At 48.1% G+C, this 25,657-nt stretch overlaps 1 protein-coding gene across 9 annotated transcripts in view; it reads left to right on the top strand.

Annotated features, from left to right (window-relative positions):
• znf536 (zinc finger protein 536) overlaps positions 1-25,657 on the top strand; it is a 199,421-nt gene that overhangs the window by 147,714 nt on the left and 26,050 nt on the right. For all 9 annotated transcript variants that reach the window (XM_076882350.1, XM_076882402.1, XM_012923137.3 and 6 more), the window contains 2 exons: positions 661-819; positions 8,272-10,020. In XM_076882350.1, coding sequence (XP_076738465.1) covers positions 661-819; positions 8,272-10,020 — 1,908 coding nt within the window. The remainder of the gene's footprint in view (positions 1-660; positions 820-8,271; positions 10,021-25,657) is intronic.

The raw sequence follows: 25,657 nt of genomic DNA, 5'->3' as shown, positions 1-25,657 counted from the left end.
GCGGCGAGGCCGGCGTGTGCAGCGTGACGCCGACACCCTCACCTCAGATTATGCTGCTGTCAACACATTCCCAGGTTGTCGTCACTCATCTTTAGATTTGCGTTCGGGGGGTGATCGCGTTGATAACAGACTGCTGTTGCACTAAACTGTGCATCATCGTTTTTTTGGCGTGGGGAGGAAGTGGCGGAGGGCGGGGTCAAAACTGTTATCACCCTATCATATCTCTGACAGCTACCTGTCAAAATCGGGTCGCAGCAAGAGATGCGAGGATATCCTGCGATGCTGACGAAGCCAAACGCGGCCCTCTCCCTCTTTTCTTCTGTCTCAGTTTGCATTGTTAATTCTCACTGCACTCCAGCATTAGCTTAACGCGAGCGACGACAGCAGCCAGGATAAAAAAAGAAAAACAGGAGGAGGTTATGGGGGGGTGTTTCTGAAGAAAGCTTATGAACTGTCAGCGTTCTGTCAGGAGGAAAACAGCGCGGTCCGTGAACTCGTTTGATGCGTTTGACTTTGTGTGGCGTTCGCACACCGAGCGCAGGAAACGAGGGACAAAGAGGAAGAATGTGTTGTGTTATGATGTGATGTGTGCAGGGCTGGCACTCAACACGCCTTCCATTTGTCTTCCCCTCCTCGTGTGTGTGTGTGTGTGTGCTCCAGATGTTGGCGAGGACTTGGTGAAGACAGCGGGGAGCATCCAGCCGCCTCTGCCCCAGCATCGAGAGCGCTCCCTGGGCTCGTCCTCCAAGGACTGCCCTTACTGCGGCAAGTCCTTCCGCACCTCCCATCACCTGAAGGTCCACCTGCGGATACACACAGGTCAGTGCCTCCACCCTCCACCCACCCGCACACCCCCCGCCTGCTCTGCGTCTCTGCAGCTATGAAACATTTATTGGACTTCATGCAAAATTTACTTCAGCGCTTGTTCTGACATTTCTTCTGGGCTCAGGCTGACATATTGGTTTCTGAATATCGGCTCGCTGGAGTCAGTCTCCCTCTGTGATGGAGAGGACGCAGATCCATCGATAATCTATCAGTTTGAACATCGATGCGGGAAGAAGACAAAGAAAGAAAGGAACAGAGTACAGGCCGTCACAAACCCAGTCATCCCAGTTCAGCAGTGTCAGGTCTAGCAGGCCTGCCTCGGTCCTAATCTGTCTCTGTCCGTGGGATCTAATCCCAGAGGCTCCGTGTTATCAGCTGCTGGATTTGAGCACGTTTCCTTCAGACTCACATAAATCCAAATTAAGGAAACTGCTGGCGAGCGTGCACTTCCTCTCAGTGTCCCTCATTTAGGCTTAAGGCCATTGTTATTCCACTTTTTTTCCTGCTCATCATTTCATTGAGCTCTAATTAACACAACAAGGGTTCAGTGTCCTCCAATGACATCACTCAGAGGGCAATTTCACACTCTCTAACTCTCAATAACTTTCGAGGCAAAACAAAGCCGGCCTGTCCACCGTTCGCAGGGATGTTCGTGAGACCGTGTGTCGAATAGATTTAGCTTTATGTTTCGGGCGGGTGTGCTAACCCTCGGAGCGGCGCCGTCCCCCCGGTTGTTTTCGGTCAGAGTAATGATGTGGACCGTGGACAGGAGCCAGGGCGCTAACCCTCTGCGAGGTACGAACGCCCCACTGACTATCCAGGTTAAAGTCACATTCAGACTGTGCAGAGGACACCTTACCACAAGGACACCTGGCTAAAGTTTCTCAGGTGTTTCCTGCCTCTCAGCTCCTCAGCTTCCAAACACTGTGGACAGCTCAGCGTTATTATTCACCCGAGGTCTTCCAAACGAGAGTCCTCTCTGGACCACTTTGGCTATCCACGCAAGCATAATCCCACATAAAGAAGAGCGAGATCGATCGTAGTAATAAAGACCTCCTATGAAAAACTGCGAGTTGTTCCTGTGACTGATGCTGCCGGAACAAAGCTGCTTTATGCCATGTTGTTCTGCTAATTCAGCATTACAGCATTAACCCTTAAGCTCACTTGGGTCCCCAGAACACGGTAATAACTCCACGTCAGTCACACGCCATCCTCCCCTGCATCCTGCGTGACGGACCAAACACGAGCGTCCTGCTTTATTGGGTCAGACCTGAAACCGGCGAGTTCACTGAGGACACAGGATGTGCTTTTTCTCACAGGCTTCTATCCAATCAGACTTCATGGGAGTCGCCCCCTGCTGGACAGCAGAGAGAATGCAAGCTTCAGACTCACTTTTCAGACCTGACGATGCATCAGACTCTTATACAGTCCTCTGACTTACTGCGTGAACTGAGCAGATATCTGATCGAATGCTTTTACTGTCAGACTGCAGTAGCTCTGAAAATATCACGACTTCCATGCCTTTACTGACTTTTTACGGGTGGTCGGACTGCGACGCTTTAAGGTCTCTAAACACAACCAGGTCACCTCGAGGCCAACCTCCCCTCCACTTGCTGCTGCTTCTGTGTTACCTGCTGCTGAGAGACCTGAGTTATGTCTGCTTTGAGTAGAGTAGTAATGATCCCCGTGAGGCCCGTATTTTATCGCAGAGGAAGCGGAGCCCTCGGCCGGTCTGACTGAATCCACAGTACGTTTTATTTTCGTCCTTTCGTATCTCAAACAGACAGTAAAATTAAAGGCCTCGCTTGGAGCCTCCACCTGGGGACAAATGTGAGAAGGGTTAGCGGGGATGTTGTCTTTTTTGGGTGGAATGTATCCTTGGACGCGTGCCCGTCGAGCTTAGACGCAACGCGGGGAGAAAAAGAGCTAGATGCATCCCCAACATGTGGCCTTTAAATCACTCCTATAACCTAATCGTACCAGCTCCGCTGTGACATCCTGATTACATCCACGAGATGACTTTTACAGCAGCTAAAGATCCTCTCTGCGCTCTGGTGACAATGCGGGCAGATTCACAGCTGACAGGCGAGCTCTCCTCCGTCTAATGTAATGTGAGTGACACAATGGAGTTGCTTACCGAGCCTGGTCGAGGCAGCATTATGCGACGCAACGCAGAGATTAATGAGCGACTAACACCAGCTTGAAAGGAATGAAGTGAATTTAAATTTCTCCAAAAGTTAAAGAGCTAATGTTACAGTATTAATTTCCTCTTGAACAGTGAGTGGGAAAATATCCATTAGCAAAATTAACCACAGTTTTCTAGGTAGCTAACATTGTGCGGCTGTGGCACTACAGTGTGGGGCCAGAGCTAATGAACACACTGCAGAGGGTGATATTTCATTATACAAATTAATGCTCACATTTTAATGGGAAAGTCACATAATGAATCTAGGCTTCAGTGACAGCAATTAGAGGCCCAGATTGTCCCCTTCTGGACAAGGCACTATTTAGCAGTAAGCAGCTGTGTGTAAAAAATAAAAAGGTCCTCGCTCTTGACAATAGCCACACATAACTTCAGGCAGGGCCACATAACCAATAAGAGTCCCGGCTCACCTATAAATGAGCAGAGGGAGGAGGAGGAGGAGAGACAGGACTCGCCCGTGTCACTTAACCTTAACCTAACCTTGTAATCAGGATGAATCAGGAGGGACCTGTGATCTCCGTCTCCATTCCTCTCGTTCCCCTGAGCCCTCGTCTTCCTCTTCCTTCTATCTCTCATACATTTTCTTTTGTCGCTGCATTTCCTGCCTCTGTCGAGCAGGAACTTCACAGCAACGGCTCTTCTTGAAGGGGGAATTAAAGAGGAGTGGGACAGTTTTGGAATTTCCTGCCGCAAATTTTAGAATTTAGCCCAACGTGTGAAACATTTCTGTAATACTGACCATGTCGTCTGTTTGAGGTCGTATCCTATCCCAGTGAGCCTCTTTACCCTTTCTCTGGTAACATCGTGATGTTTGGGTCTGCACCTTTCATCACAGAATAAGCATTTATAAAACTGTATTTCCTGTTCGTCATCATCATCATCATCAACTTTATTTATAAAGCACTTTAAAACAACCACAGCTGACACAAAGTGCTGTACGTTGGAACTGTAAAATAAAATTACATGAGATATAAATAAAAATCAAATAAAAGAAGAGTGAAATCATTAATTAAATAACTACGTCATCCAATAAGAGTTCATTTTCTAAGGGTTTAAATCCGTACACGCAGCTGCCGAACAACTGTTAGCAACGAGCACACAGGAAGAACTGTTTTCCCAGTAACCCAACCTTGTGATGTGACATGGGTGGTGCAAACACCTGAGCACTGGCCAGTGTGAGCTTTGGAAGCTCCAGCCATTTCCAGTCAACACTGGTTCTCGCGTTCCACCCTAACTACAACCCTGATTACCCCCATGTATCAGGGTTATGTACACTAACTACAACCCTGATTACCACCGTGCCCACTAACTAACTAAACCTGATACCACCATGTAAACTACTATAGCCCCGACACCCTCATGTATCAGGTACACTATAACTCTGAATACCACTGGCCACTGTAACCGTTAGCCTGATTACCCTGACAAGACTAACTTTAACCCTGATTACCGCAGCCAGAGTAACGATCATTTTCCAACACAGTATGCTCTCACATGAATAAAAGTTAAAAGAAAAAAACGTTCACATTTGAAAGTCGGAGGGAGGTCTTTAACCCAGTTCAAACTGGTTCTGTTGCATCATATTCCATCAGTGGTTTATGAAAAATGAGAGCTGTGATAATGTTTAAATATAAACACAAAACAGCTTCCTTTGAGGCTTAGCCACTATTTGTGTCACATATGAATCTTCTTTCTAATTAATCTAATACGGTACAGGTAAACTGTCGAGATGTTAGAAATATAAAATTATTTCTTTGGTAACAAGACCTGCAGTATTTTTGTTCAGATTTCTAAAATGTTTTCTGTGTTTATGGAAAACAGCACAGATATTTGTTTTTAACCACGTGTGTTTTCAGAGGTGTGGACTGCACTGATGTGGTAAACCTCAGTGTTTAGCTCCACAGTTAACGCACTGCATTAAGAAATATTTGAAAAAGCAAACAACAACAAAGCTGCAGTTTATGGAAAACAGCCGGATCCTTTTTAAAGCACGTATGTGTGAATAGTTTTCAAGTTTAAATCTTTTTTTATTATTCTGATCGTGTTAGCCGACTAAACCTTATCAATGTTTACCACGAATGTACTTTGTGCTCCTCAGATTTGACGAAAACTGCGGTTTGTTTTGTAATTACACAGTTTCAGTAATTTCATCTTTTTTGAATTATGTGTCTGGTTGACACAAAAAAAATCAGTAAAAATATTGTAAAATATACCATTAAAAAACAAAAACAAACGTAATTTCCTGTGAAAAATTCTTATTTTGCTGTATTTTTTAACCACACATTGAATAATCTTCCATCTTTACGGGAACTTTGGTCTAAAAACAGAGAATATACTGGCAAAAAAATTACCAGTTCAGTTTCTGTTTTTTTACCCAGTGATGCTGTTTGTGCTCTCTCTGGGATTTCTGGAGTTACTAAAGTGACGGTCTGTGCTGCCACTTCATATCTGACCCGCTGTATAACCATCAGATATATTTAAAACAGCTCCGTGTGTTTTTCAGTCCCTCAAACATCTCAACCGCTGGTTTTTACATTTATTTCCATCCTCGAAGCCAAATGGAAATTCATCTTCCAGTATGTCATATCTATTAAACCATTTTAATTGCCCCTCTGTACAGGGCTGGGGTATTTATCTTTACTTGTTTCTATGGTGCTGTCATAATTCACACGAAGCCAGATGAAATCCGTGCAGCAACATGAAGTGCAAACACGCTGTGGAGGACCTCAGGAAGAGGAGGAGGAGTGAAGGGTCTGCTTCTTATCGTTCACCTCCGTCAAGGTCAGCGTGTCCACAGCGGCTCAACAAAGAGCAGACAGACAGCAGCGAAAAGTTTACCGTTCTATTTTTAACTCCTGCAATTTCCTGGTTTTGTGGCGGCAGCGATCTGTCATGTGGCTGGGAGGTTGTGCTGTTTGCGCTGATATCAATTAAAAGTGGATTAACGGGTACATAATGACCTTTAGCAGTAAATTGTGTGTAATGTTGCAAGGCAGGATACAGTATATTCCCCAGATGTCACACCAGGCCCCTGACGTATGATGGAGCAGATGTCTTAGCCAGTCCAAATGGCCCTCTAAGACACACACACACAGACACACACAGAGGCTCAGGCTGACATGCATGCATAAACATGTGTTCTCACACATTCCAAATGGCAAACAGACACACACACACGCAGACATGTCGTCTGTCTCACTTGCTCCAGATATTTAAAAATGCTCAGCTTTAATGGAAAAACGGGCACAAAGCGAGCGCTCTCGCAGGGCATCGGCATTCATTTCAGTTTGCCTTCGTCCGTAAACATCAGAGGACGGTGTCAAACACGCAACTGCCTCTGCTTTTCATTCTCATCTTAGATATGCACATTCATCTTTATTTCCCCCCCACGTGAACATTAACAACCTCTTATAAGGAAAGGGAGAAAAAAATCAGATCAGTCTAATTTCTGTCTAATTTGGCTCCTAGAATATCATTTTGTCCAGTTAGAGGAATCGAGAATGATCATTTGCATCAGGGACGTTTCCTTATTAAATCAGCGCCGAGCCTCTGTTCGGCAGCTCACAGGAGAAGCACTTATTGGGTTAAAAGCTCATCTCGTATGGTTTATTTTAAATATACTCTATGCTTCACAGACACTCTGCTGTAAGAGAAAAGATATCAAATCGCTGTCTTTCTGCCTGTAGTCAGGGTTATCTGCAGCTCTGCATGCTCTCTTTTCCCTCCTCTCTGCTCTCTTTAGTATTTCCACCTTCAATTTTCTTTTGTATAGCCTCCTATTCTTTTCTCTGCTGTATCAATATTCTATTGAGTTGCTGTTTGTGGCCCTTTATTTGAGAACTCTGCAGTAGGTCTGCAGATCGCAGAGTCTTTTTCTGGAATGGTGCCCTCTAAATAATGATAAATTACTTGAGCAGTATGCCATTTGCTAATTATATCCATGATTTACTACACAGCCCGACTTAAATCATTCAAACCAGCCTTGCGTAACAATGCCTTTTTTTCCTTTATAAAATGGTTTCCATGTGTATAATCTAAACATTTTATTGGCATATACTGTATAGAGAACGTGCATGCAAAACATTTTTTATTTCTTTTCCAGCCGTGCGTGCACAAATACCACTGTGGGAACTTTTATATGTGTATATTGAAAAGGGGGGAAAATCGAGCTTAGCGTTTCTGCCTCTCTGTTCATTGTTTAATGAATCCAAATCTGGCTCTGACTCCAAGCCTATTATAATTGCTCGCAGGATGTGTTCTATTTCAACATCTTTCCAATGGAAGATCCACTTCTGGCAGAATAGTGTTGGTGTTATAGCATTATCAGGAATATTCATGAATATGGATGCGCAGCATAAATAAACATATGTAAATGTTACACAGCAGATTCACCCCCCTTTTGCTGTAGTGTAAATCGCTTTGATCTGTACTGAATCATATTGTTCTTCATCGCGAGGCTTCACCACATCCAGCGTGTGCTTCACATATGTCGCCGGCTTCGTGTTTTTTGCGGCATCCGTATTGTGTGGCGGGGGGCCGCGCGCTGAGCCACACCTGATGTATGCTCCTCCTGACAAAGTGCAAAAAAAAGGGCGATGTCCGAGAAGCAGCGCCGTCATCGGCAACGGCGCGGGCCAGAATGGAGGCACGATGACCCCGCTGCACGTGCGCGCACGGGAACTCGCCGCGAGCCCGGCCGCAGGCCCGCGCACATCGCATCGAGACACTTCTGTTGTCAGCTGAAAATATTATGTCTTGTAGTGGACTGAAAGCACCATATGGTGAAATGTTTTTATGGTGTTGATATGAGTGATGGCTCACTTGGCGGAGCTGGATCGACCCATATTCAGATGCCTACTCCACACCCCCCACACCCCACCCCCGTCCCAATACACACACATCAAGTGGAGCCGAGCCGACGACTGGAAGAGAAAAGACATGCAAGTGTTGGTTGAATGCACAATCGTCTTCATTATCACTTTGTGTTTCATTCTGTGCTACTTTTTAAAATCTCCTTTTTCAGGAATTAAATACTTCCTCTTCTTTATCGTAGTTAATGAAATGCATGTCTTTTTTGTCACTTCATGTGACCTAATTTTCTTTGTTCAGGGAGGTTACATGACCCTCGGGCCCACATTCCCTGCTCCAATAAATAGATTTTGATATCCAGTCGATGTAATAAGCAGGTTAATTATTCACTGTTTTACTGTTTCTCTCGCTCTCTTTCTTTCCCGCCCTCTCAGGAGAGAAACCCTACCGCTGCCCTCATTGTGACTACGCCGGCACCCAGTCTGCCAGTCTCAAGTACCACCTGGAGCGCCACCACCGCGAACGTCAGAACGGCTCCACCACGTCAGGCTCCTCCTCTGGCCACACCCCTTCTTCTGACCACAAAGAGGATCATGGGAAGACGGGCGGAGGCATCTTTGCCCGACCGGACGTCCTCCGTAATGTTTTCAAAAGCATGCCCCCCAACCTGGACTTCAGAGCAGGGCCGCTGCTGCCGCATCAGTGGGCATCGGCTCCCATCGTGTCCTCTCACAACCGGGATCGTGACTGTGGGGACCGCCGCTTTGACTCCGCCTCTTCAGCTGAGAACACGAAGACTGCCGATGGACCTTCCACCATAGTCTCCGCGGACGGCGCCGCCGCCAGCTTCTCTGACCTAAGCCGGGCTTACCAAAGCATGATGGGAAACGGAGTCCACTTTCAAGGTTCTCTCCAGGCTTTCATGGACAACTTTGTCCTCAGCTCCATGAAGAAGGATGTGAAGGACAGCCAGAGTCCAGCCCAGCTCCAGGCCCAGCGCTACCATGACAACGGCGAGCCCAAAGCCAAGAGGGCCGCCTCCGGGGAGCAGGACAGAGAGGAGAAGCCTGAACCCAAACAAAACTCGGAGCCGGGCAAACCCGGGTCCCAGTACGAACCGCTCGATCTGTCTGTGTCGGTCCGACCCGAGTCTGCATCCGGATCACTCCCTGGCACCTCCGTCACCATTCACGATAACGTGGCGTGGCACGGATGCCTCTTCTGCTCCTTCTCCACTTCCTCATTGGAGCTCATGGCTCTGCACCTCCAGGCCAACCACCTGGGCAAAGCCCCTCTGCAGCACGCCGACGCAGGCAAGGACGCTCACCGAGAGGGTTCTCCGACCACCTCCACCCTTCACTCCTCCAACACCAAGGCCTCGGGCGTGGCCCCGGAGAGAGATGGAGACAGAGATGGAGAAAAAGGCCAGGGAGGCTGGAATAACCACATGGAGCAGCCATATAACCCCTTCCAGAGTGAATTCTACAGAAGGTTTGGCGGCTTGTATGATGGATCCCCAAGAGTCAGTCAGGGCATTCAGGGGTACATAGCCCAAGCAGACCACGGTCTGGACCTGCCCAGCCAGGTCTTCGGAGGGGCCTCTTCAGCCGGCCCTGACCAGATGGGCGACAGGGGCTCCTGTGGAGATGCTGAAGATGACCAAGTTGGATCTGAAGACGAGGCTGGAAAAACCGGCGTGCGCAGCACCAACGAGACCCCATCGACCACACCCAAGAGACGGCAGCAAAACCACTCTGACGAAGACGAGGAGGAGGGAGGAGTGGCTGAAGAAGAGGAGGAAAGAGACGAGGATGGGCAGATGGACGTGGACAGAGAGGAAGAAGGAAGTCCCAAACAGCTCCAAGATGATTCCTCTCTGCCCCTGAGGAGCGGAGCGGCCATGGCGACACCGTCCTCCGCCATGACTCCACTTTCTCTGGTTCCTCCGCCCCAGAACCAGACTCTGCCGCTGGAGAAACAGTGGCAGCAGGGCTTGGGCCTCCTAACCCCCGGAGGTCCACCAGGACTGTTGAAGGCGGAGCAGCAGACCCACCTGGAGCAGCAGATGAACATGCTGTCTGTCCTGAGAGCCTACAGCAACGACAGCCTCCCTGCGTTCAATGGCCTGGGCGGTGGAGCGGGCGGGGCGCCCCCGGGGGGCATGAAGAGGTCGGACGCACCTGGTGAGTGTGTTTAACCCCTCCTGGTTCAGAATATTAAAAGACAGCCACACGAGCAGAAAGCGACCCCAAAAAAGACAAATATGAGCACAAATCCAATTTTCCCACCAGTGCGTGCGCACCAACACCAAACACAGCAGACTAACACGTATACGTTTTTGCCTGACACCCACAAAGGAATCTCAGGCACTCACTAAATGTCTCGAGATTGGCTCTGAAGTGATTTCAGCCTTATTTCAAGCAAGTTTAGAAGCTATCATGCCGGCGACTAGCAACAGATTAATCTTTATTACACGTTTATATTACTGGGAGTGCAGCGCCTCCCTCTCGCTCCCCAGCATGGGGGGAATAACCCTGGATGAGTCAGAGCAGGACCTCAGCTCCCCGTGCCATCTCCTCCACATGTCTCTTAACTATCTTAGCTCTCATAAAGCCGGCTCCCAAAAGCCCATTACTTTATAAGACTCGTCGATCTATGACCCTGTGAAAAATGAACTGTCAACTTTCATGATTCTGCTAAGGTTATAGCCGCTCCTTGAGACTGAAGAAGGAAGTCTTTTTCTCTCACTCTCTCTCCTTTTTTTACAATGCTCCTCTTCTGTTTAGGGCTGGTTGGTACTTCTGAGTGTCTCTATAGGAAGAAAATAAAAGCCAGTGTTGGTGTTGAGCTTTAAAAAACCGGCTTATAGACACGACGGAGATGGATGACTTTGCTCCGCTGCTGTCGGTTTGACTCGGTGTGACCCTCGTAATATTATTAACAATCAGGAATATTTTTCTTTGTTTGGAGAACAAAGGAACGGAACATTTTTCAATCAAACGCAGGGAGAAAATAATATAAAACATAAATAAAATAACAGCTGCTGGTGTTATCTGTGGCAGGACACGGCTCTGAATATCTCGATGCAAGTGTATATGTTTCATTAAAAAGAGAAATGGCTTTGTGAGAGATTGCCCTACATATTGTTTAGTCCAAAATGTGGGCTGGCCCCTCTGCAGCGAGGAATGCTCGACCTTTATAGATAAGGCTTTCTCTGAGGAACAAAGGCCTTTCTTATATGTCCTCGTCTGAGACGGCCATTCATTGTAATTAAAAAAAAACAAGTTATTGTGTGTCCGACTTCCCGGCAGATCTCTGGGATGGCACCGAAGATAGCATAGAGAAGAGTGAAAGACTATAGGGAACATGAGTAACATGGAGACATGTTGTGGTGAATGTGAGCGAGTGAATTGTTGTCCCGAGTGTGACATTACTCCAGGTGATTCTTCGCCTCCCGTCCCGGCTAAAGATGCTCTGACTGAAACATGCACGTAGAGCTGGACGGAGAGCTAAAGTGCAGAGACGTTCGGAGGGCTGGGGAAGCTACAGAGCTGTGCTTCGGCTAATGTGACCACGTGAAAAGTTCATGCTGACCGAGTTCAAAGGCCACTGTTTCAGGATGCGCTGCGATAGTTTCTCGTGCTGTTGTTGTGCAAGTGGAGGAGACAAAACAGACACGCTCGTTTCTGGGTGAAATGCACAGTTGTGTTATATGTCCACTTGTAAAACACTCATGTCTTGTTTGGGGGGGGGGAACTGTGGCTGGAAGAGCAGAGCCGCTGTTCCACTGTTGAGGATGAAGGCGGGGGTGGCAAAGACGTCCGAAAAACTCAATTCAGACCTGGCAGAATGTGATTATCTGGAGTGGGTTTGCATTAGGTTTGTATGCAAATACAGCATAAATCATTAATATCGAAATTCTGCCCTGAATGCGCGTGAGCTGTCGCGGGGCACGCGTCGCACGTCTGGAGTGGCCGGCGCTTCATTAGTATGCCCGGAGGAGGAGGGGAAAGGGTTCCGCGTGCTCTGACACGAAACAGATAGAAACGTAGACGGCTGCGTGCACAAGCCACGCCTCCTGAATCGGATTTATCAATAAATGTCATTAAGAGCAGCGGTGGGCCCGAGGTCTCTGCAGTCAGCCGAGGTATCTGGTTACTGAGGTACAGTACGCCGTGTAAAGATTGACATGAACCCGCACCGTTTGCTGTACTGTAGATGTGCTTAACACAATCAATACTTGGCTGCAGTGCAGACCTATCTATAGCCATGCATTATCAAACATGAAGTATTACATTATTCAAACAGTGCTGTACATGCTGCGGCTGCTTGCGAACAATGCTCCTCACATCGTATTACTTACATTACCTCAGCCCCCCCGCCCGCCCACCTCTGCTCCTCTAATATATGACATGTGGACCTGAGAAGGCTGAGACTGACAACCTGAAGAGGAGGAGGTGTTGATAAAAGTGCAGGACTTGGATGAGCACGTTTAGGATTTGAGGAAAGAAAATGGCAGAGCTCAGAGCTGAGCACCTCTTACTGCGGGAGAAGTGTGCTACAGAAGCCGGCGGTTAGTGGATGGAAGTGAAAGCAGAGAGGAGAGTGCTGTGTGTTCTCAATTAGAGCCGTGACTCCCGCTTTCTGAGCGCTCTCACGCCGTGCTTCTCCTCAGAAGTGCTGCGGTTTGTTTGTGTTCGCTGCAGATGGAAACTCAGAGGTTCAGCTCGGCGCGCTCTGAAACTGCCGGCTGTCGGTGAAGGAGCCGCGTGACGTCACCTGAAGTCCAGCCGAGCGGCGTGATGACTGAAACTCTAGCCCCGCCCTGTGTTCGCGCCTGTCTGATTGACAGAACGAGCTGCGTGTAGTTTCAGGAGCGGCCCGTCGGCTCTTCTAATCGTAGGATGTTTGGACATTTGTGATGTCTGGACGTTGCGTTGTTCCCTGCGTGCCGCTGAGCTGCAGTCACCTTATTAGACACGTGCCAGCGAGCGGTGCGGCTGCTCTGGTCCTTTCCACGAGCCAAGTTTCTCTCAGAAGAGACGATGGCTTTCCAAGTGCCTCTTTAGCTCGCTTGGCACCGCGTTACCACCGGCCAGCTTCTCCTGCACACGACTGGGCGGCGCGCTGCTGACATGCCCGGTGAAGCTGAAGCAGGTTTCTTTGCTCCTCAGGTGGTCGGCCTCTGCGCTGGTACACAAATGATTCCAGCACACCAGAACACTGGCATCCGCTGGTCTGAACAACACTGAGATTTGCATCAGACTTTCTAATTGTTGAGACGTCGTGGCAGACGTTTGCCAGGTGGGAGGAGCCAGTCCAGAGCAGGCGCGCCCTCCTGGTCGTATGCAGGTTACTGTCAGAGGTGCCTCCGCCGTGAGTGTCGAGATCACATCCTCACAGCGCGCTGGCACACGGCGAGATGAGCGTGTTCGGTCACGCTCACTGGTGACATCACAGCACACATGCCAAAGACCCCTCGTACATACGTGAGCAACGCCGGCAGCTTTGACGTGGACAAACACTCACAAACATTCACACACACTTCAAACTTTTTGTGATGTAAAATGTGGTAATTGCCAATAATACTGTCCTTATCAGGTGTTTAATGACCAGGATTTGGTTGCTGTTTGTATTTAACACACACACACACAGACACACACACGCGTGGAAAGCAGTTCACATTGCTGCTAGACTCCCCTGTGTTCACTAATGAGCCCGACATGTGGCTTACCTGTGTCGCTGCAATTATTCTGTACACTTAAAAGTGAGGCTGAGGGTTCACAGCTGACAGTCCTGGACGGGCAGATGGTGCTTATGAACTCATTTATCAATACTGGGGACACAGGCGGGCTATTGGTCGCTATATTTAATTCATTTTTGCAGTAAAAGTCCAAAGCCGGCCTTTAAAGCCTGTTTCAGGTGCACACACACAATCAGAGGAGCATCTTTGTGTTTCTGTGTTTGCTTCCAGTCTTCAGAGTGCTTCCTAACAGCAGAGGGCATCTATAGCATGGAAACATCTGGATCCTTCCGCTGCTCTTTCTTTAGTGCTCGCTCAGCTCTGAGCCAGAGAATCATTTCACTGGTTCACCATGGGAGCCTCCGGTGGGCGTTTGAGAAACTGCAGCTTCAGTTGTCTCATTATAATCTCCGCTCTGATGCTTAGTTAGAATTTTTGATCTACCTATCCCTTATCTGGGTTTGGGTCGCGGCATGAGCGGACCTCCCTTTCCCCGGCCACCTCCTCCAGCTCACCCGGGGGACACCGAGGTGCTCCCAGCCCAGATATAATCTCTCCAGCGTGTCCTGGGTCTGCCCGGGACTCCGGTTTGAACTATTACCATCTTTAATTTACAGATTTTTCAAAACATTAAAATAAGACCTTTATTTAACAAGAGAATTTACAAAGTGACAATAACACAAGATAAAATTAAAGAGAGGCATCACACAAACAAGAGCCGTGCAGCTGTGCGAGGGTCACAATCAACGCTGTGACATCAGTTAAGCGAGTTTCGGGTTCGACTGCTGGAGCAGACGGTCTGCTTAAATCGTTTATTTGTGCCAAATTGAATTGGAGGCTTCTTGTAAACAGTTTAACCCGATTAGAACTTCAACCAGAGTTTGACCACAGTCCGAGTGACTGAACCGCCCTCCTCCCTGCGTTTTCCCACAGTCCGCGATTCTTCCTCCTGTCTGTCTGCCTGTCTGTCTGATTGCTGGAGGGCAGGGGCTCCTGCAGCGATTAAGCCATCTGGAGGCCTGTCTGCCTGCCTGCCTGCTGGTGAGACGCCTCCCCGGGCTCTCATTGTGTGCAGAGATGACAGCTCTGACGGCTGCTGAAGGCGAGGTGCCATTTCCCACGTGCGTCTACATTACCGGTTTAACTTGTGCAGAGGTGCATTATCACCTTGTCACCCAAAAGTGCAAATAGTGTATTTTTCAAAGAGCAATTAAAGGTAATAGCTGCTGTCAGGCTGCACGGATGGGACCTGTTGCGCGCTCTCAGATGTGATAGCTCTAAAAATATTTCCCCCGCTCGTCAGCCGGTCCTCTCCGAGAGCGCTTCCCGCCGGCGGCCGCGCGTTTTTCCTGGAAGTTCAGCGAGCGAGAGGTGGGATGGAGTTGCTCTTGATAAGGAAACAGAGACGAGTGCCGGGTGATCGTAAACTTGCGCGACAATTATTCTCTTCATTATTTTAGAAACAGGACGGGGAACGCAGCGGAGGCAGCGTGGGAGATCGCATTTACACACTCCATCCATACGTGTGTGCCCGCGTGCGTGTTCACGTGCAAACCAGCTGCTTTTATGTGCACTCTGTATCCCCCCCCCCCCTCCCCCGGTAGTGTGCATCGTATTCAATATTGCAAAAGTTGAAACAATGGGTTATAAATTGGCCTTCCAACCCGATATATCTGACATGATCTCTGCTTCCCATCTCGTTAGTTTGCTGTTTGTTTCTTTTCTTCCCTGACTCCTGTAGACTTTGTTCGGTTTGAGTTGCTCCTCTTAAGAATGCAGCGTTGCCTTCCCCAGGCGCCCTGGAGATGTGAAGAGGACGCCTCAGAGGAGTTGTACTCGTAAAGCTCCTCATCCTCGGAGGGAGAGACAGAGAGAGAGAGCACCGGCAGGCAGAGACACACAGGCATAATAACTACACTTACACAGCTAGTCGACACATAATGAGACAATGCAGCAGCAACTTCAAGGAAAAACGCAGATATATAAAAAACAACAGAGAGCGAGGCAGAGGGAGAGGAAAACAGGGGGCTGTGGGGGTAAAAAAATAAAGAAAATCAAGAAACTATGTCAACTTTTATTTCCCGTGTTATTCCACATCAATGGCGGCATGCAGTGATACTAATAAAAACAAAAAGTATACACAGGTACAGACACGCAGGCAGCGAGCTGCCGTGTTTGAAACGCTCTGTGGCAATTAAGGACAAATAACGCGTATTATTTCCCGTCGTGACGAACGATCCTAACCAGCCGCTAAAAAAAACGTCCTGATTTCGACATCAAACGCAAACAAATAAAAACGGCTCCAATAAACAAAAGTTGTGAGACAGACATCGCACAAACCGCGGGGGGAATGAGAATAAGAGCAGCGAGCGCTGAGACAAATAAGCCCGCAACATTATAACATTAGCAGTTAGAAAATACACTTAATTCCTCAGCAGAGATGGATATAAACTGCATTGTTGCGTTGCAAATCCCAGCCACCGGATTTAAACTGCTGCATTGTTTTATTAGGGAAATATGGGGGTGGAGGAACAGTGCTTATTCTAATTACAGTGATTTAATCAGGATTAGGGAGGTTACCTGGATGAAGCGAGGGGGCATCTGTGGCAAGGGCACATGCTTTTAGACGGGCCGGGTGCACGCTGGCGGGGCCGCCCCTTATCAACGCTCATCGCCGGCGCTGACTTCAGCCTCCGAAACGATGACTTTCTCTGCCCGTGCACGAGTAAACACTGGCCTGTTTGTTCTCGCCGTCTTTATTCCTTCGCTTTTTTCCCTCCTGCCTGGTTAAACAGCAGGCGGAGGGAATCCATTTTAATCTGATTAATAACTTAGTTGATCACATATAACCCAATTTTCAGTGAGTGCCGTCCTTGTGTGTGCGCGGCCACGCCCACGCTGACCTTTGCGGTCGCCCCGGTAACAATAAGGCACAATAAGCGCCGTTGTTCTGTCGGAAAGCCGGAGAAGCTTTGCTTCATGACCAAAATTTAATGTGGCCCTCTTTGCACAAAAGGCCGGGCCTGCGCAGAGATGGGAACGAGTTTCCCGCCGCATTCACAGAAATATGAATCGGCCTTTTAAAACAGATATGGTTACATATTCGTTTTGAAAGGTACAGTAACGGGCTCAGGCCGCGCTGCCCTCCAACACTGGGGCCTTTGTTCGCTGGCCGGCTAATAACCGCCCCTGATCCTGATCCTCAGCTCTGACTGCTTACGGAAGAATCCCCCCGAACCTCTCTTTGATTACACCGTTATACGAGCTTCATTTTGTCATTTCGATTTCACTCATCGTGTTTAGCGCTGAGAGATTTGTATTCAGGATTGGCAATTACGATTCAAACGCCACAAAGTAAGCCTTGTGAGTTTTAGTGATGACGAGTGAGAGAGGGGGAAATATCCTTCCTTTCTCTGTCTCTGTCTGTCGCACATGCACACAGGAAATATGAATCAAATATTCATGAAGTGGGCTGAGGTTCTCATGCACCCATATGCTTCCTTGTTCAAGCAGCTTGCAGTGGACAGAGGCATCCATCCAGCCTGTAACCCCCCCCCACCTATCACCAGAACTGCTGCCATCGCCGCGATCATTAAATAGGTCATCTCGAACATGCACTCCTCCTCTTTCTTCCTGTTTCTTCTTGCTTCCTCCTGTTTTTTCCTGTTTGTTCCTGTTTCCTACTCTCCCCTCCTCTTTCTTCCTTTTCCCTCCTGTTTCCTCCTCTTCCCTTCTATTTCCTCCTCTTCCCTCCTGTTTCCTCCTCTTCCCTTCTATTTCCTCCTCTTCCCTCCTGTTTCCTCCTCTTCCCTTCTATTTCCTCCTCTTCCCTCCTGTTTCCTCCTCTCACTTCCTGTTTCCTCCTCTTCTGCGGCGTCCTCGCTGCCCTCCACCGTGCCCCTCGACTTCCTTCTAATAATCTGTTGTGAGAAAGACGAGTCCTTCGAGCTCTGTGATTCACTGGCCAGGAATCCTTGTAAAATCAGGCCGCCGTGTATTTGCCAGTTTCCAGAAATTGTAAGTACTTTATGGTTTATAGTTTTTTATTATGGAATGAAAAGGGTGCTGTGAGGGGCTGCTCCGGGGGCGGCGAGGGGAAGGAGGGGGGATTAAAACTGAAGGGATTAGCACCATACTTTAAGATAAATCTTTTTTAATGTGAAACCTCATCCCCGTTCATTCTGGGTAACCACTCTTATTAACTGCTGTGCTTTCATGCGGCCTATTTTTTCTTTCGCCGAGCAACTTTTTAAGCAGAGGCTTTTTTTTCCTCTTTTTTGGACACGCCGCTCGCTCCGCCGGCTCCACAAACAACCTTTTTAAGCATTTAAACACAGAACAATGGCAAAGCACATAGCTGCACACATTAATGCTTTTGTATCTGGGAGCAAAAAGAGAAAAAAAGGCAGAAGAAAGAGATAAGCAGAGCTTGGCTACGCCGGCCCTCCGTCTTTCCCTCTCTGCCTCTCTCCATCAGCCAATCCCGGCTGATCTGTATGCATCGGGGGCTAAACAGACAAACATCATATTCTCAGTCTCCAGACTCTAATTGACTGAACAGGGATTGGTCACACTTTTAAAAAGCGTTCCATAATGGATTTCCATGTTTGTGTCTCTTTTAACTGGCGGTGCGAGGGGAAGCCATAAATGTTGTCTTTATTACTGAAAACAACAGCCCTCCCTCCATCCTCCTCCGTCTCTCTGTTTCCTCGCCATAAAAGACCATATCAGTGCGACGGCCGGCATTCGTTGCAAGGTCAACTCTGCCGACAGATGACAAACGATCTCAAGATGGCCACATCATCTGTCCCGTAGCTGCCGGCCGAGAGCGCCGCCACCGCGTGCTCGTCTTTATCCCTTCTTTTCACTTTATCATCATGTCGTGGGGGGGCAGAGCGAGGAAAACCAGCCACCTGATATCCACCAATGAGGAGAGTTTTCAGGCCAAAAGGCAAATGAGGATGGGGGCGGGGGCGGAGGGGGGAATCTTTTCAAAAATCGGCACTTATCGTGTTTCTGTATCAGGAAGCAGACTTGGCACGAGCCGGGGATTCAGTATTACGGACAAGCTGCTCATCAGATGGGAGCTGGTTTATTTCTGTGGCCCACCCTCCGCCTCCCCTCCATCCGTCCATCAGTACCTCCCATCCTCCGCCACCCCTCCAGTCTGCTTCTCATCCAAACGTGTCTCATTTCTCCGACCGGACGACTTCTTTCATTTCAACCGTGTGATTGATTTCTCCTGTTTATTGTTTCTTCTTCATCTTCCTCATTATCTGCGTTTGAAGCGCCGCTTAAAACCGCTCGGTTCCTCCTCCAGCGGCGACGGCCACTTTTCACAAAACTCTGACTGCGTTCCTTAATTACGTGACTTCTCTGTAACACGGCCGTCAGCTCGCAGACAGCCGCTCTCGCGTCGTTATTACCTTCCCGTTTGGACGCCGGCTCTCGGCAGGTAGCCGAGCCCCCCCGCCCGCCATCACATCGTCCTCTTCCTCGTGTTCGTCTTCCTCGGTCTGCTCTGCTGTTCTTGGGTAAAAATGGATCTGTGCCATCAGTTTGTCATTTTTAAAACAATAAAAATGTTCTGGTTATGCCCCCCCCCGCGTCCTCTGACAGTGAACGAGAAGATGAAGCTCCGCTCGTTAACAATCAAATGCTCAGCAGCTTCATGTTAACACGTTTGAAACATTCTGTTTTTGAAACCTTTTCCTCCCGCTGCTTCCCGTCGTCTCCACGGTTACCGTCATAGGGTGTAAATCCAAGCTGCTGACAGGCTAACACCGAGCTAATGGCGCCATTCATTACAGTCCAGCTCTGAGCTCCTGTCTGCCCACAAACCTCACCCCGAGCTTCTGCCTGAGGTTACTTCCTGTTCAATGGGAGTTTTTCCTTCCCACTGTCGCCAGGTGCTCATAGGGTGTCGAGTTTCTCTGTATTATTTCTCTGCCTTACAATGTACAGTTATATACAATATATGACTGAATTAAACTTTAGTTCTTTTTACTGTCAACAAACAATAAAACATTTAATAAAGAATTACATATAAATAAAAATGAGAAATGCAGTGATTTCTGCCTGTCATAGGTCTAAAGAGCGATTACTTTAGAATTGATGTCACAGCTGATATCAGTTTATCACTTCATATACTTATAAAATGATAACTGCAATGTTTTTCTGCAGTAAAGCCGGACGTGGGCCCAGTTTAGCTTCTGTGTAGTCGAGCTAAGCTGGATCCGGGGCCCGTCGCTGCGTCGTCCACTTTTCTGTCTGATAAATCTTCCCCGTCCTTCACACAAAGACAAAAACAAACAAAAACAAGCTGGTCATGTGTGACACAAAGAAAGAGCGTCTCCACCTCGCAAAGCAGGACCCGTCCTAAAATACAGGAGCGAACTGTCAGACTGTCAGAGTTCCTGCAAATGTTTCACAATAAAAGCCTGCATAGAAGAGTTCCTGTGAACCAAAACTGCACAGTAGAGGTCTTTTAATTTGAAAGAGAAGGAATTAAATAAAAGACTTAAAAACCAGGCACGCATGTGAAATATGTTTAAGAAAGATGCGACTGGATTCGTCGATACGTTCGGCTGCTCCACCACAATGTCACAAAATCCACCCAGATGCTCATCAAAACCAGCTGCCAACCAATCAAATGTTACACATTATTATCACCTAAATCTTCGTCAGCAGTGAGGAAAAGCAGCTTAATTAACCTTTCATTGAGTCCGGTGAAACATTCCCAAAGACGGAGCAGGACGCTGTGTTTTATTGGATGTATAAAGTGTGGATTCGCTCACACAGTCTATCGGTTTTTGGGAATGCAGAGGCTGCAGTATTGGATCCTACACCTATTGAAGCTGACGCAGTATAACAAAGCATGCAGGGCCAAAAGTAATGATCATATACAAATATCAATATTAGAAAGAGTATGTGCTAAAGAAGATGCATGGCTATTGATGTTTAAATAACTGTAGCGTCAGAGAGATGGAGAGAGGGGGAAAAATGTGAATCATATTTTCTCACTGGGAGAAAAAAAAGACCTAATCGAACACATCCCACGAGGCGCAAACAGCGAAGTCAAGGCCAGGATGAAAGCAGCTCTTCTGCTCCTCTCTGTCTGCGAGCGGCCCAACAAAACTACAAATAAAAGCGTGATCGGGGCGCGGCGGCGCTTCGCAGGCCGGCGGAGTGTTTGACAAGGCAAAGCGCGGCGATAAAAACAGTCAAAAGTTAAGTCGTCAGACGCTCTCCCCACTCCGCGGTGTGTCTTTTCATTTGTCTGCATATACGCAGCTTTATTTGCATTTCAAATGCTCATATTTGAAGAGGGTGGCTTAAATGCCAAGACGCGAATTGATGACAATCGCCTCGATTCAAAAGCATCGGCAGAAAGCCTCTATCCTCGCCGCTGACATTAAAGCTAAAGCAGAAACACAAAACAAATATATATTTATCTGTGCTGCCTCCTCCCTCAACCTTTCTCTCCGTCTCATTATTTTAGGATCATTTTACATTTGAATATCAGTTGTCGGGCCGAGCGCGAGCCGCTGCCCACAAACTAAAATAAGAGAATAATCAGCGGGCTGCAGAACGCGCGGCCATCGATTCGGCCGCTGCCTTTTTTCATCGCTTTTCCATATTCATTTGTGTAATTTACAGTAAATCCAATAGCTGTCAGTCACAACACGCGAGGACCGAAAAACGCCGTAAATTTACGGTGTTGGGAAACAGCTGCTGCAACATTTACAGCACAGACCACTCTAAAATATTAAAGATGTGTCATCGCAGGCACTCGGCCCTGCATCTGTAACCATCTGCTTTCTATTAACACACTACACCCAAAAAACTGAGGATGAGGCCTCGCACGCTCTCTCAGGCCGTTTCCTCCTCTCGGGGGAGGGGAAGCCGGTTCGCCGCAGACGCACGAGCTGATCGACGGCAAAACACTTCGAACCTGAGTATTGCGGGCCACGGCCATGTTTGCGAGGCCTCCGCAGCTGAGCGTCTTTTCTTTGCTTGTGATTAATCGTAACTCGCACACCCTCCCATCGATTTCAACACATCACGCCGCCGCCGGCCGCGTGGCCCCTTAGCCTCGAGCCGCCGTGACTGCGAGTGTCGGCCAAAGATTCGGTCTCCTCGCTGATATCTCGGGGGTGCGGAGGCGTGCGGTGACTCAGACTGTTTGGGGCGATGACATCTGTCCTGTTACAGCAGACACAGAAGAAGAAGAAGGAGCAGAGGCTGAGGGCGGCGCTGCTGCTGCAAAATATTAAGTTACAGCAGAACAGGGAGACTTATGGGCCGAGTCAAAGGTAAACAATTACAGCATGGTGAGTCACTTTGTTGGAGCACAGCTAAAGGAAGATCATCTCTCCCTCTTAATAGGTAATTTCCTTTGTCTTGTGAGGATCGGATCACAGCCGGGTGGTCTGCCGAGAGAAAAAAATCACGACGGATCCAAAGTTGGCTGGAAAGCGTCCAGCGCGGCGCTCCTTCGGAAACATTCTGTTCAAATTAAACGAGCGCCTGTTTGCGAGGAATGCGCCGACAGATTCGGAGGGACGTTTCCCAGTTTATGTCTCCTTTTTTCACATTTCGTGCTTTCTGTCATCTTGTCTGTGCTAAACTAGTTGTCCTTTTTGGGGGGGCTGTCACCCCCCCTCCGCGTCGCTCCGTCATCCTCCCTCGTGATGTCACCATCTCGGCGTGAATCATTAGGATATCAGTGTTCAGCCAGTGACAGAAAGAGCCTGATTAACAAGCTCTCTTGTTTTTCCTCTCCTCTTTATCCTCCTCCTTTTTTCCTGAAACGAGGACTCCCGCTGCTCCCAACGACATTTCTTCCCCCTCCTCCCTCCTCATCATCCCTCCTCTTCTTCCCTGTCGTGGATGGCGGGGAGTCACAGGTGTGTGACAATAATTACACATACACTCAGAAAAAAATAATGTCGTTTCCTCCATTTAATAAGTTTGCAGTAAAATAGGCAGCGAGATAGAGAGAGATGCAGAGAGCTCCAATCTTATCGGATACCCCAACCTCTAACTTAATCATATGGCTCTTAAGAGCAGCCTGCCACCAGCTGGGGCTCCGTAATATGCATGCAATATGTGTGTAAAACGATACGCTTTAATTTTGAGCCCACTTTAAGCAGCAACAAAATCTGTTTATATGGGAGACATTTAAAAAGAAGAGAGGGCTGGAGGGAGGGGGCGCGGGATCGGGTTAACTCTTGCTCTCCGGGCCCGACAAACGCCATCTGTCTGGTGTCGGCCGCTATCAGAGCTCGGCGCCGCGCACAGACCGGAGCTGTGTCCACCCTTTTTAAGCTTCCTGTCGCATGGCGCCGGGGTTGCGGTTGGACTTAACATCCAAACGCGCACTTTCGCTCAGTTTTTCTTCCCCTGGCTCGCTGTGATGTCATACAGAGCCTGTGCCTTACAGCCTGATACTAATGTTGGAAGTTTACCCTTCTTAACTCACCTGTATAAAGTTGGCCTTATTAGGGGCGTGGCCTCTTTGACTGACACAGGCGGCCGTAGCTGCTAGCTGTGTGCTAGCTTCACCCGAGCTGGACCGCGTTTGTGCTGGTGGAGCCTTTTTAATGACATCGTGTGACCAGCAGCGTGGCTGCTGTGAGGTCACTGCGATGTCAGCAGGTATGAGAGTGACGCTCCTGCACAGGCTGTGGGTGCAGACGGCGGCAGGATCGCGTCTTTCTGCACAGAATACAACATTAAACTCTGTTTCTATGGCGGCATGTTTTTCCTGTTTCCTGAAACCTCGCCGGCTCTCAGAGCACGGCTGACAAGGTTAGGAATAATGTTCCTCTCTCGGCGTGCCTGCATCGATGCGGGGCATCGATTCGGGGAGTTTTTATAAAGTTAGAGCTGTTAGAGGCTCTTAAAGCCGAACTCTTCTTCTGGTGAGGCACGAGACGCGAGGCTGGAGCGCAGCTACGAGGAGGAAGTGGGAGCGAGGACAGAGGAAACAGAGCTTTTGGGGAAGGAAGGAGGGAGTGCGTGTGTAAACTTCAAACAGCCCGTGATGGCGGCTGTTGCTGCCGCCGCCAGCTCTGACCACTCCACAGATGCTTTTGTTCCCGCTCACTCTCACTCCTTCACCCCCTCCTCCTCCTCTCTTCTTGCCCGGTCTCTTTGGTGATCCAGTGTGAGAGGAGCGGGGGCTATCAAAGCCACCGCTGTCTGTTCCAGACTTCAAAACCCGGGGCCCCCGTCCATCCGTCAGCCCCAATCATCATATCTGCGAGGCCCCGGCGGAAAGCCTCGTACGCTGGAGGAGAAATATTTGATCTGTCCTCTTTGCGAGGATCAACAGTCACACAAACGACAGGGGCGCCCCGGCGTACGGGGGGAGGAGGAGAAGCTGCTGCTGGAGCAGGGAGGGAAACTCCTGCGCTGGGCAGCAAAGATCCGGTTTATTAGACCGTTTCTAAAAGTGCCGCAGTGAGACGGCTCACCTTTAAAGATTACACGTGCGTGATCACGAGTGAAGCCTTCTTCCTTAAAGGAGCGTCTCCATCATTAACCTTATTTATTTTATTGTGTTTTAGCTTCTGATGGGAACCAGGAGCAGCTCACACATGCTCAGTTTAAGGCTTTCTTTTATTTTCCAGAAGTTTCCTGATTCCACAAAGATCTTTTTTTAATTGATATTAAAACACGAAATGCTCAAATACAATTTCAAAAATAATTTATTTTACACAAACGTCACGTTTTTATTTGTCGCCGTGCGATGAAATATGCGAGTCAAATAAAAGGTCTGTGTCTATCAATCTATTTATCCGTCCGTCTGTCCCGCTGTCATGTGACACTTATTTATAGAGTGTGTATAGTTAGCTCTTAAATCCTGTATGTGAGATCAGACTACGTAATTACTGAACTCATTAAGCACTTTATGTCCACCAGACCTCGTCCCCTGTGTGTGTGTGTGTGTGTGTGTGTGTCATGCAGAGCAGCAGCTGGTTGTGTTACTGACACACACACTGAGGTGGTGTTGGTGGTGAAGAAGATGAATATGTGACTTGAAGTTGAGTCTGTGTTACTGAAGATAATGAACACACACACTGTGCCCTGAGTGTGTGTTCAGGCATGTCACTCATGAGCCCCGTCACTTCCACCCGAGTCACCAGCAGGACTCGGGACACATGGACGGACACGGGGGGTGGGGGGTGTGTGTTTGATTGGCGGGATGGTGTGCAGCGTGCAGTAATCCATCACGAGTGTTTCTGACAAAGAGCTGAAAGAAGACTCCAGACCGGGGTCGTGACCCCGGGGAGGCGGGGGGTGTTCCAAACCTCTGGAAGCTTCCAGAGTGTCACAGTGAACAAACACAGTGTGAGTGGGCTCACGTTTGTTGGTCTGAGGATGGCGGACTCAGGTGCTGCTCAGGACCGCTTTCTGTGATGACGAGCGCAGCGTGATGGCGGGCGGCGGCGGCTCATATTTTTTCTTCATGCTTAAAAACCAGCAGCAGTTTTCAATGTATGGCTGCTGTGATGCATTTGAGATGAAACTGTGACTTTTATTATTATATAATATTTACTCTTATTATTATTATTATTATTATTATTGAATAATGCTCTTCGATCTCTTCAATGCAGCTGGAAATTATTTTAATGATTTGCACTGCTGGGGTGAATATATGTATATTAATATTTTACAAAGGTGATAATTATGCAGTAATAATGATCTTTTTAATATTTCACTTTATAAAAAGTGAAAGTTTAGAAAAATCAGAATGAAAAAACTGTGAGTTCCTGATTCTGGGAGTCCTGATGACACAGTGTCAGATTCACACCTGAGGCCAAATCACTTCAATCAGCTCGGGCTGCAGGAAGCTGAGTATTACCCCTCTAACCCTTTCATAATAAAAGATCCAAATAAATGTGTATTTTTTTTTTATTTACATGAAATTTGTATTTTGTTTATTTGTAAAGCAGAACGTAGCATATTAGCATCGCTGCATTTAAATACATTTATTGAAGAAAATATAGGATTTTTAGCCACAGTTAATTTGCAGATCTGGTCCCTGGTTATGCTTTTAACACACAGCA

The sequence above is a fragment of the Maylandia zebra genome, linkage group LG1 (assembly GCF_041146795.1).
Source record: "Maylandia zebra isolate NMK-2024a linkage group LG1, Mzebra_GT3a, whole genome shotgun sequence".
Lineage (NCBI taxonomy): Eukaryota > Metazoa > Chordata > Actinopteri > Cichliformes > Cichlidae > Maylandia > Maylandia zebra.
Note: the sequence above shows the minus strand (reverse complement) of the source record. Positions and strands in the feature narration are given on the sequence as shown.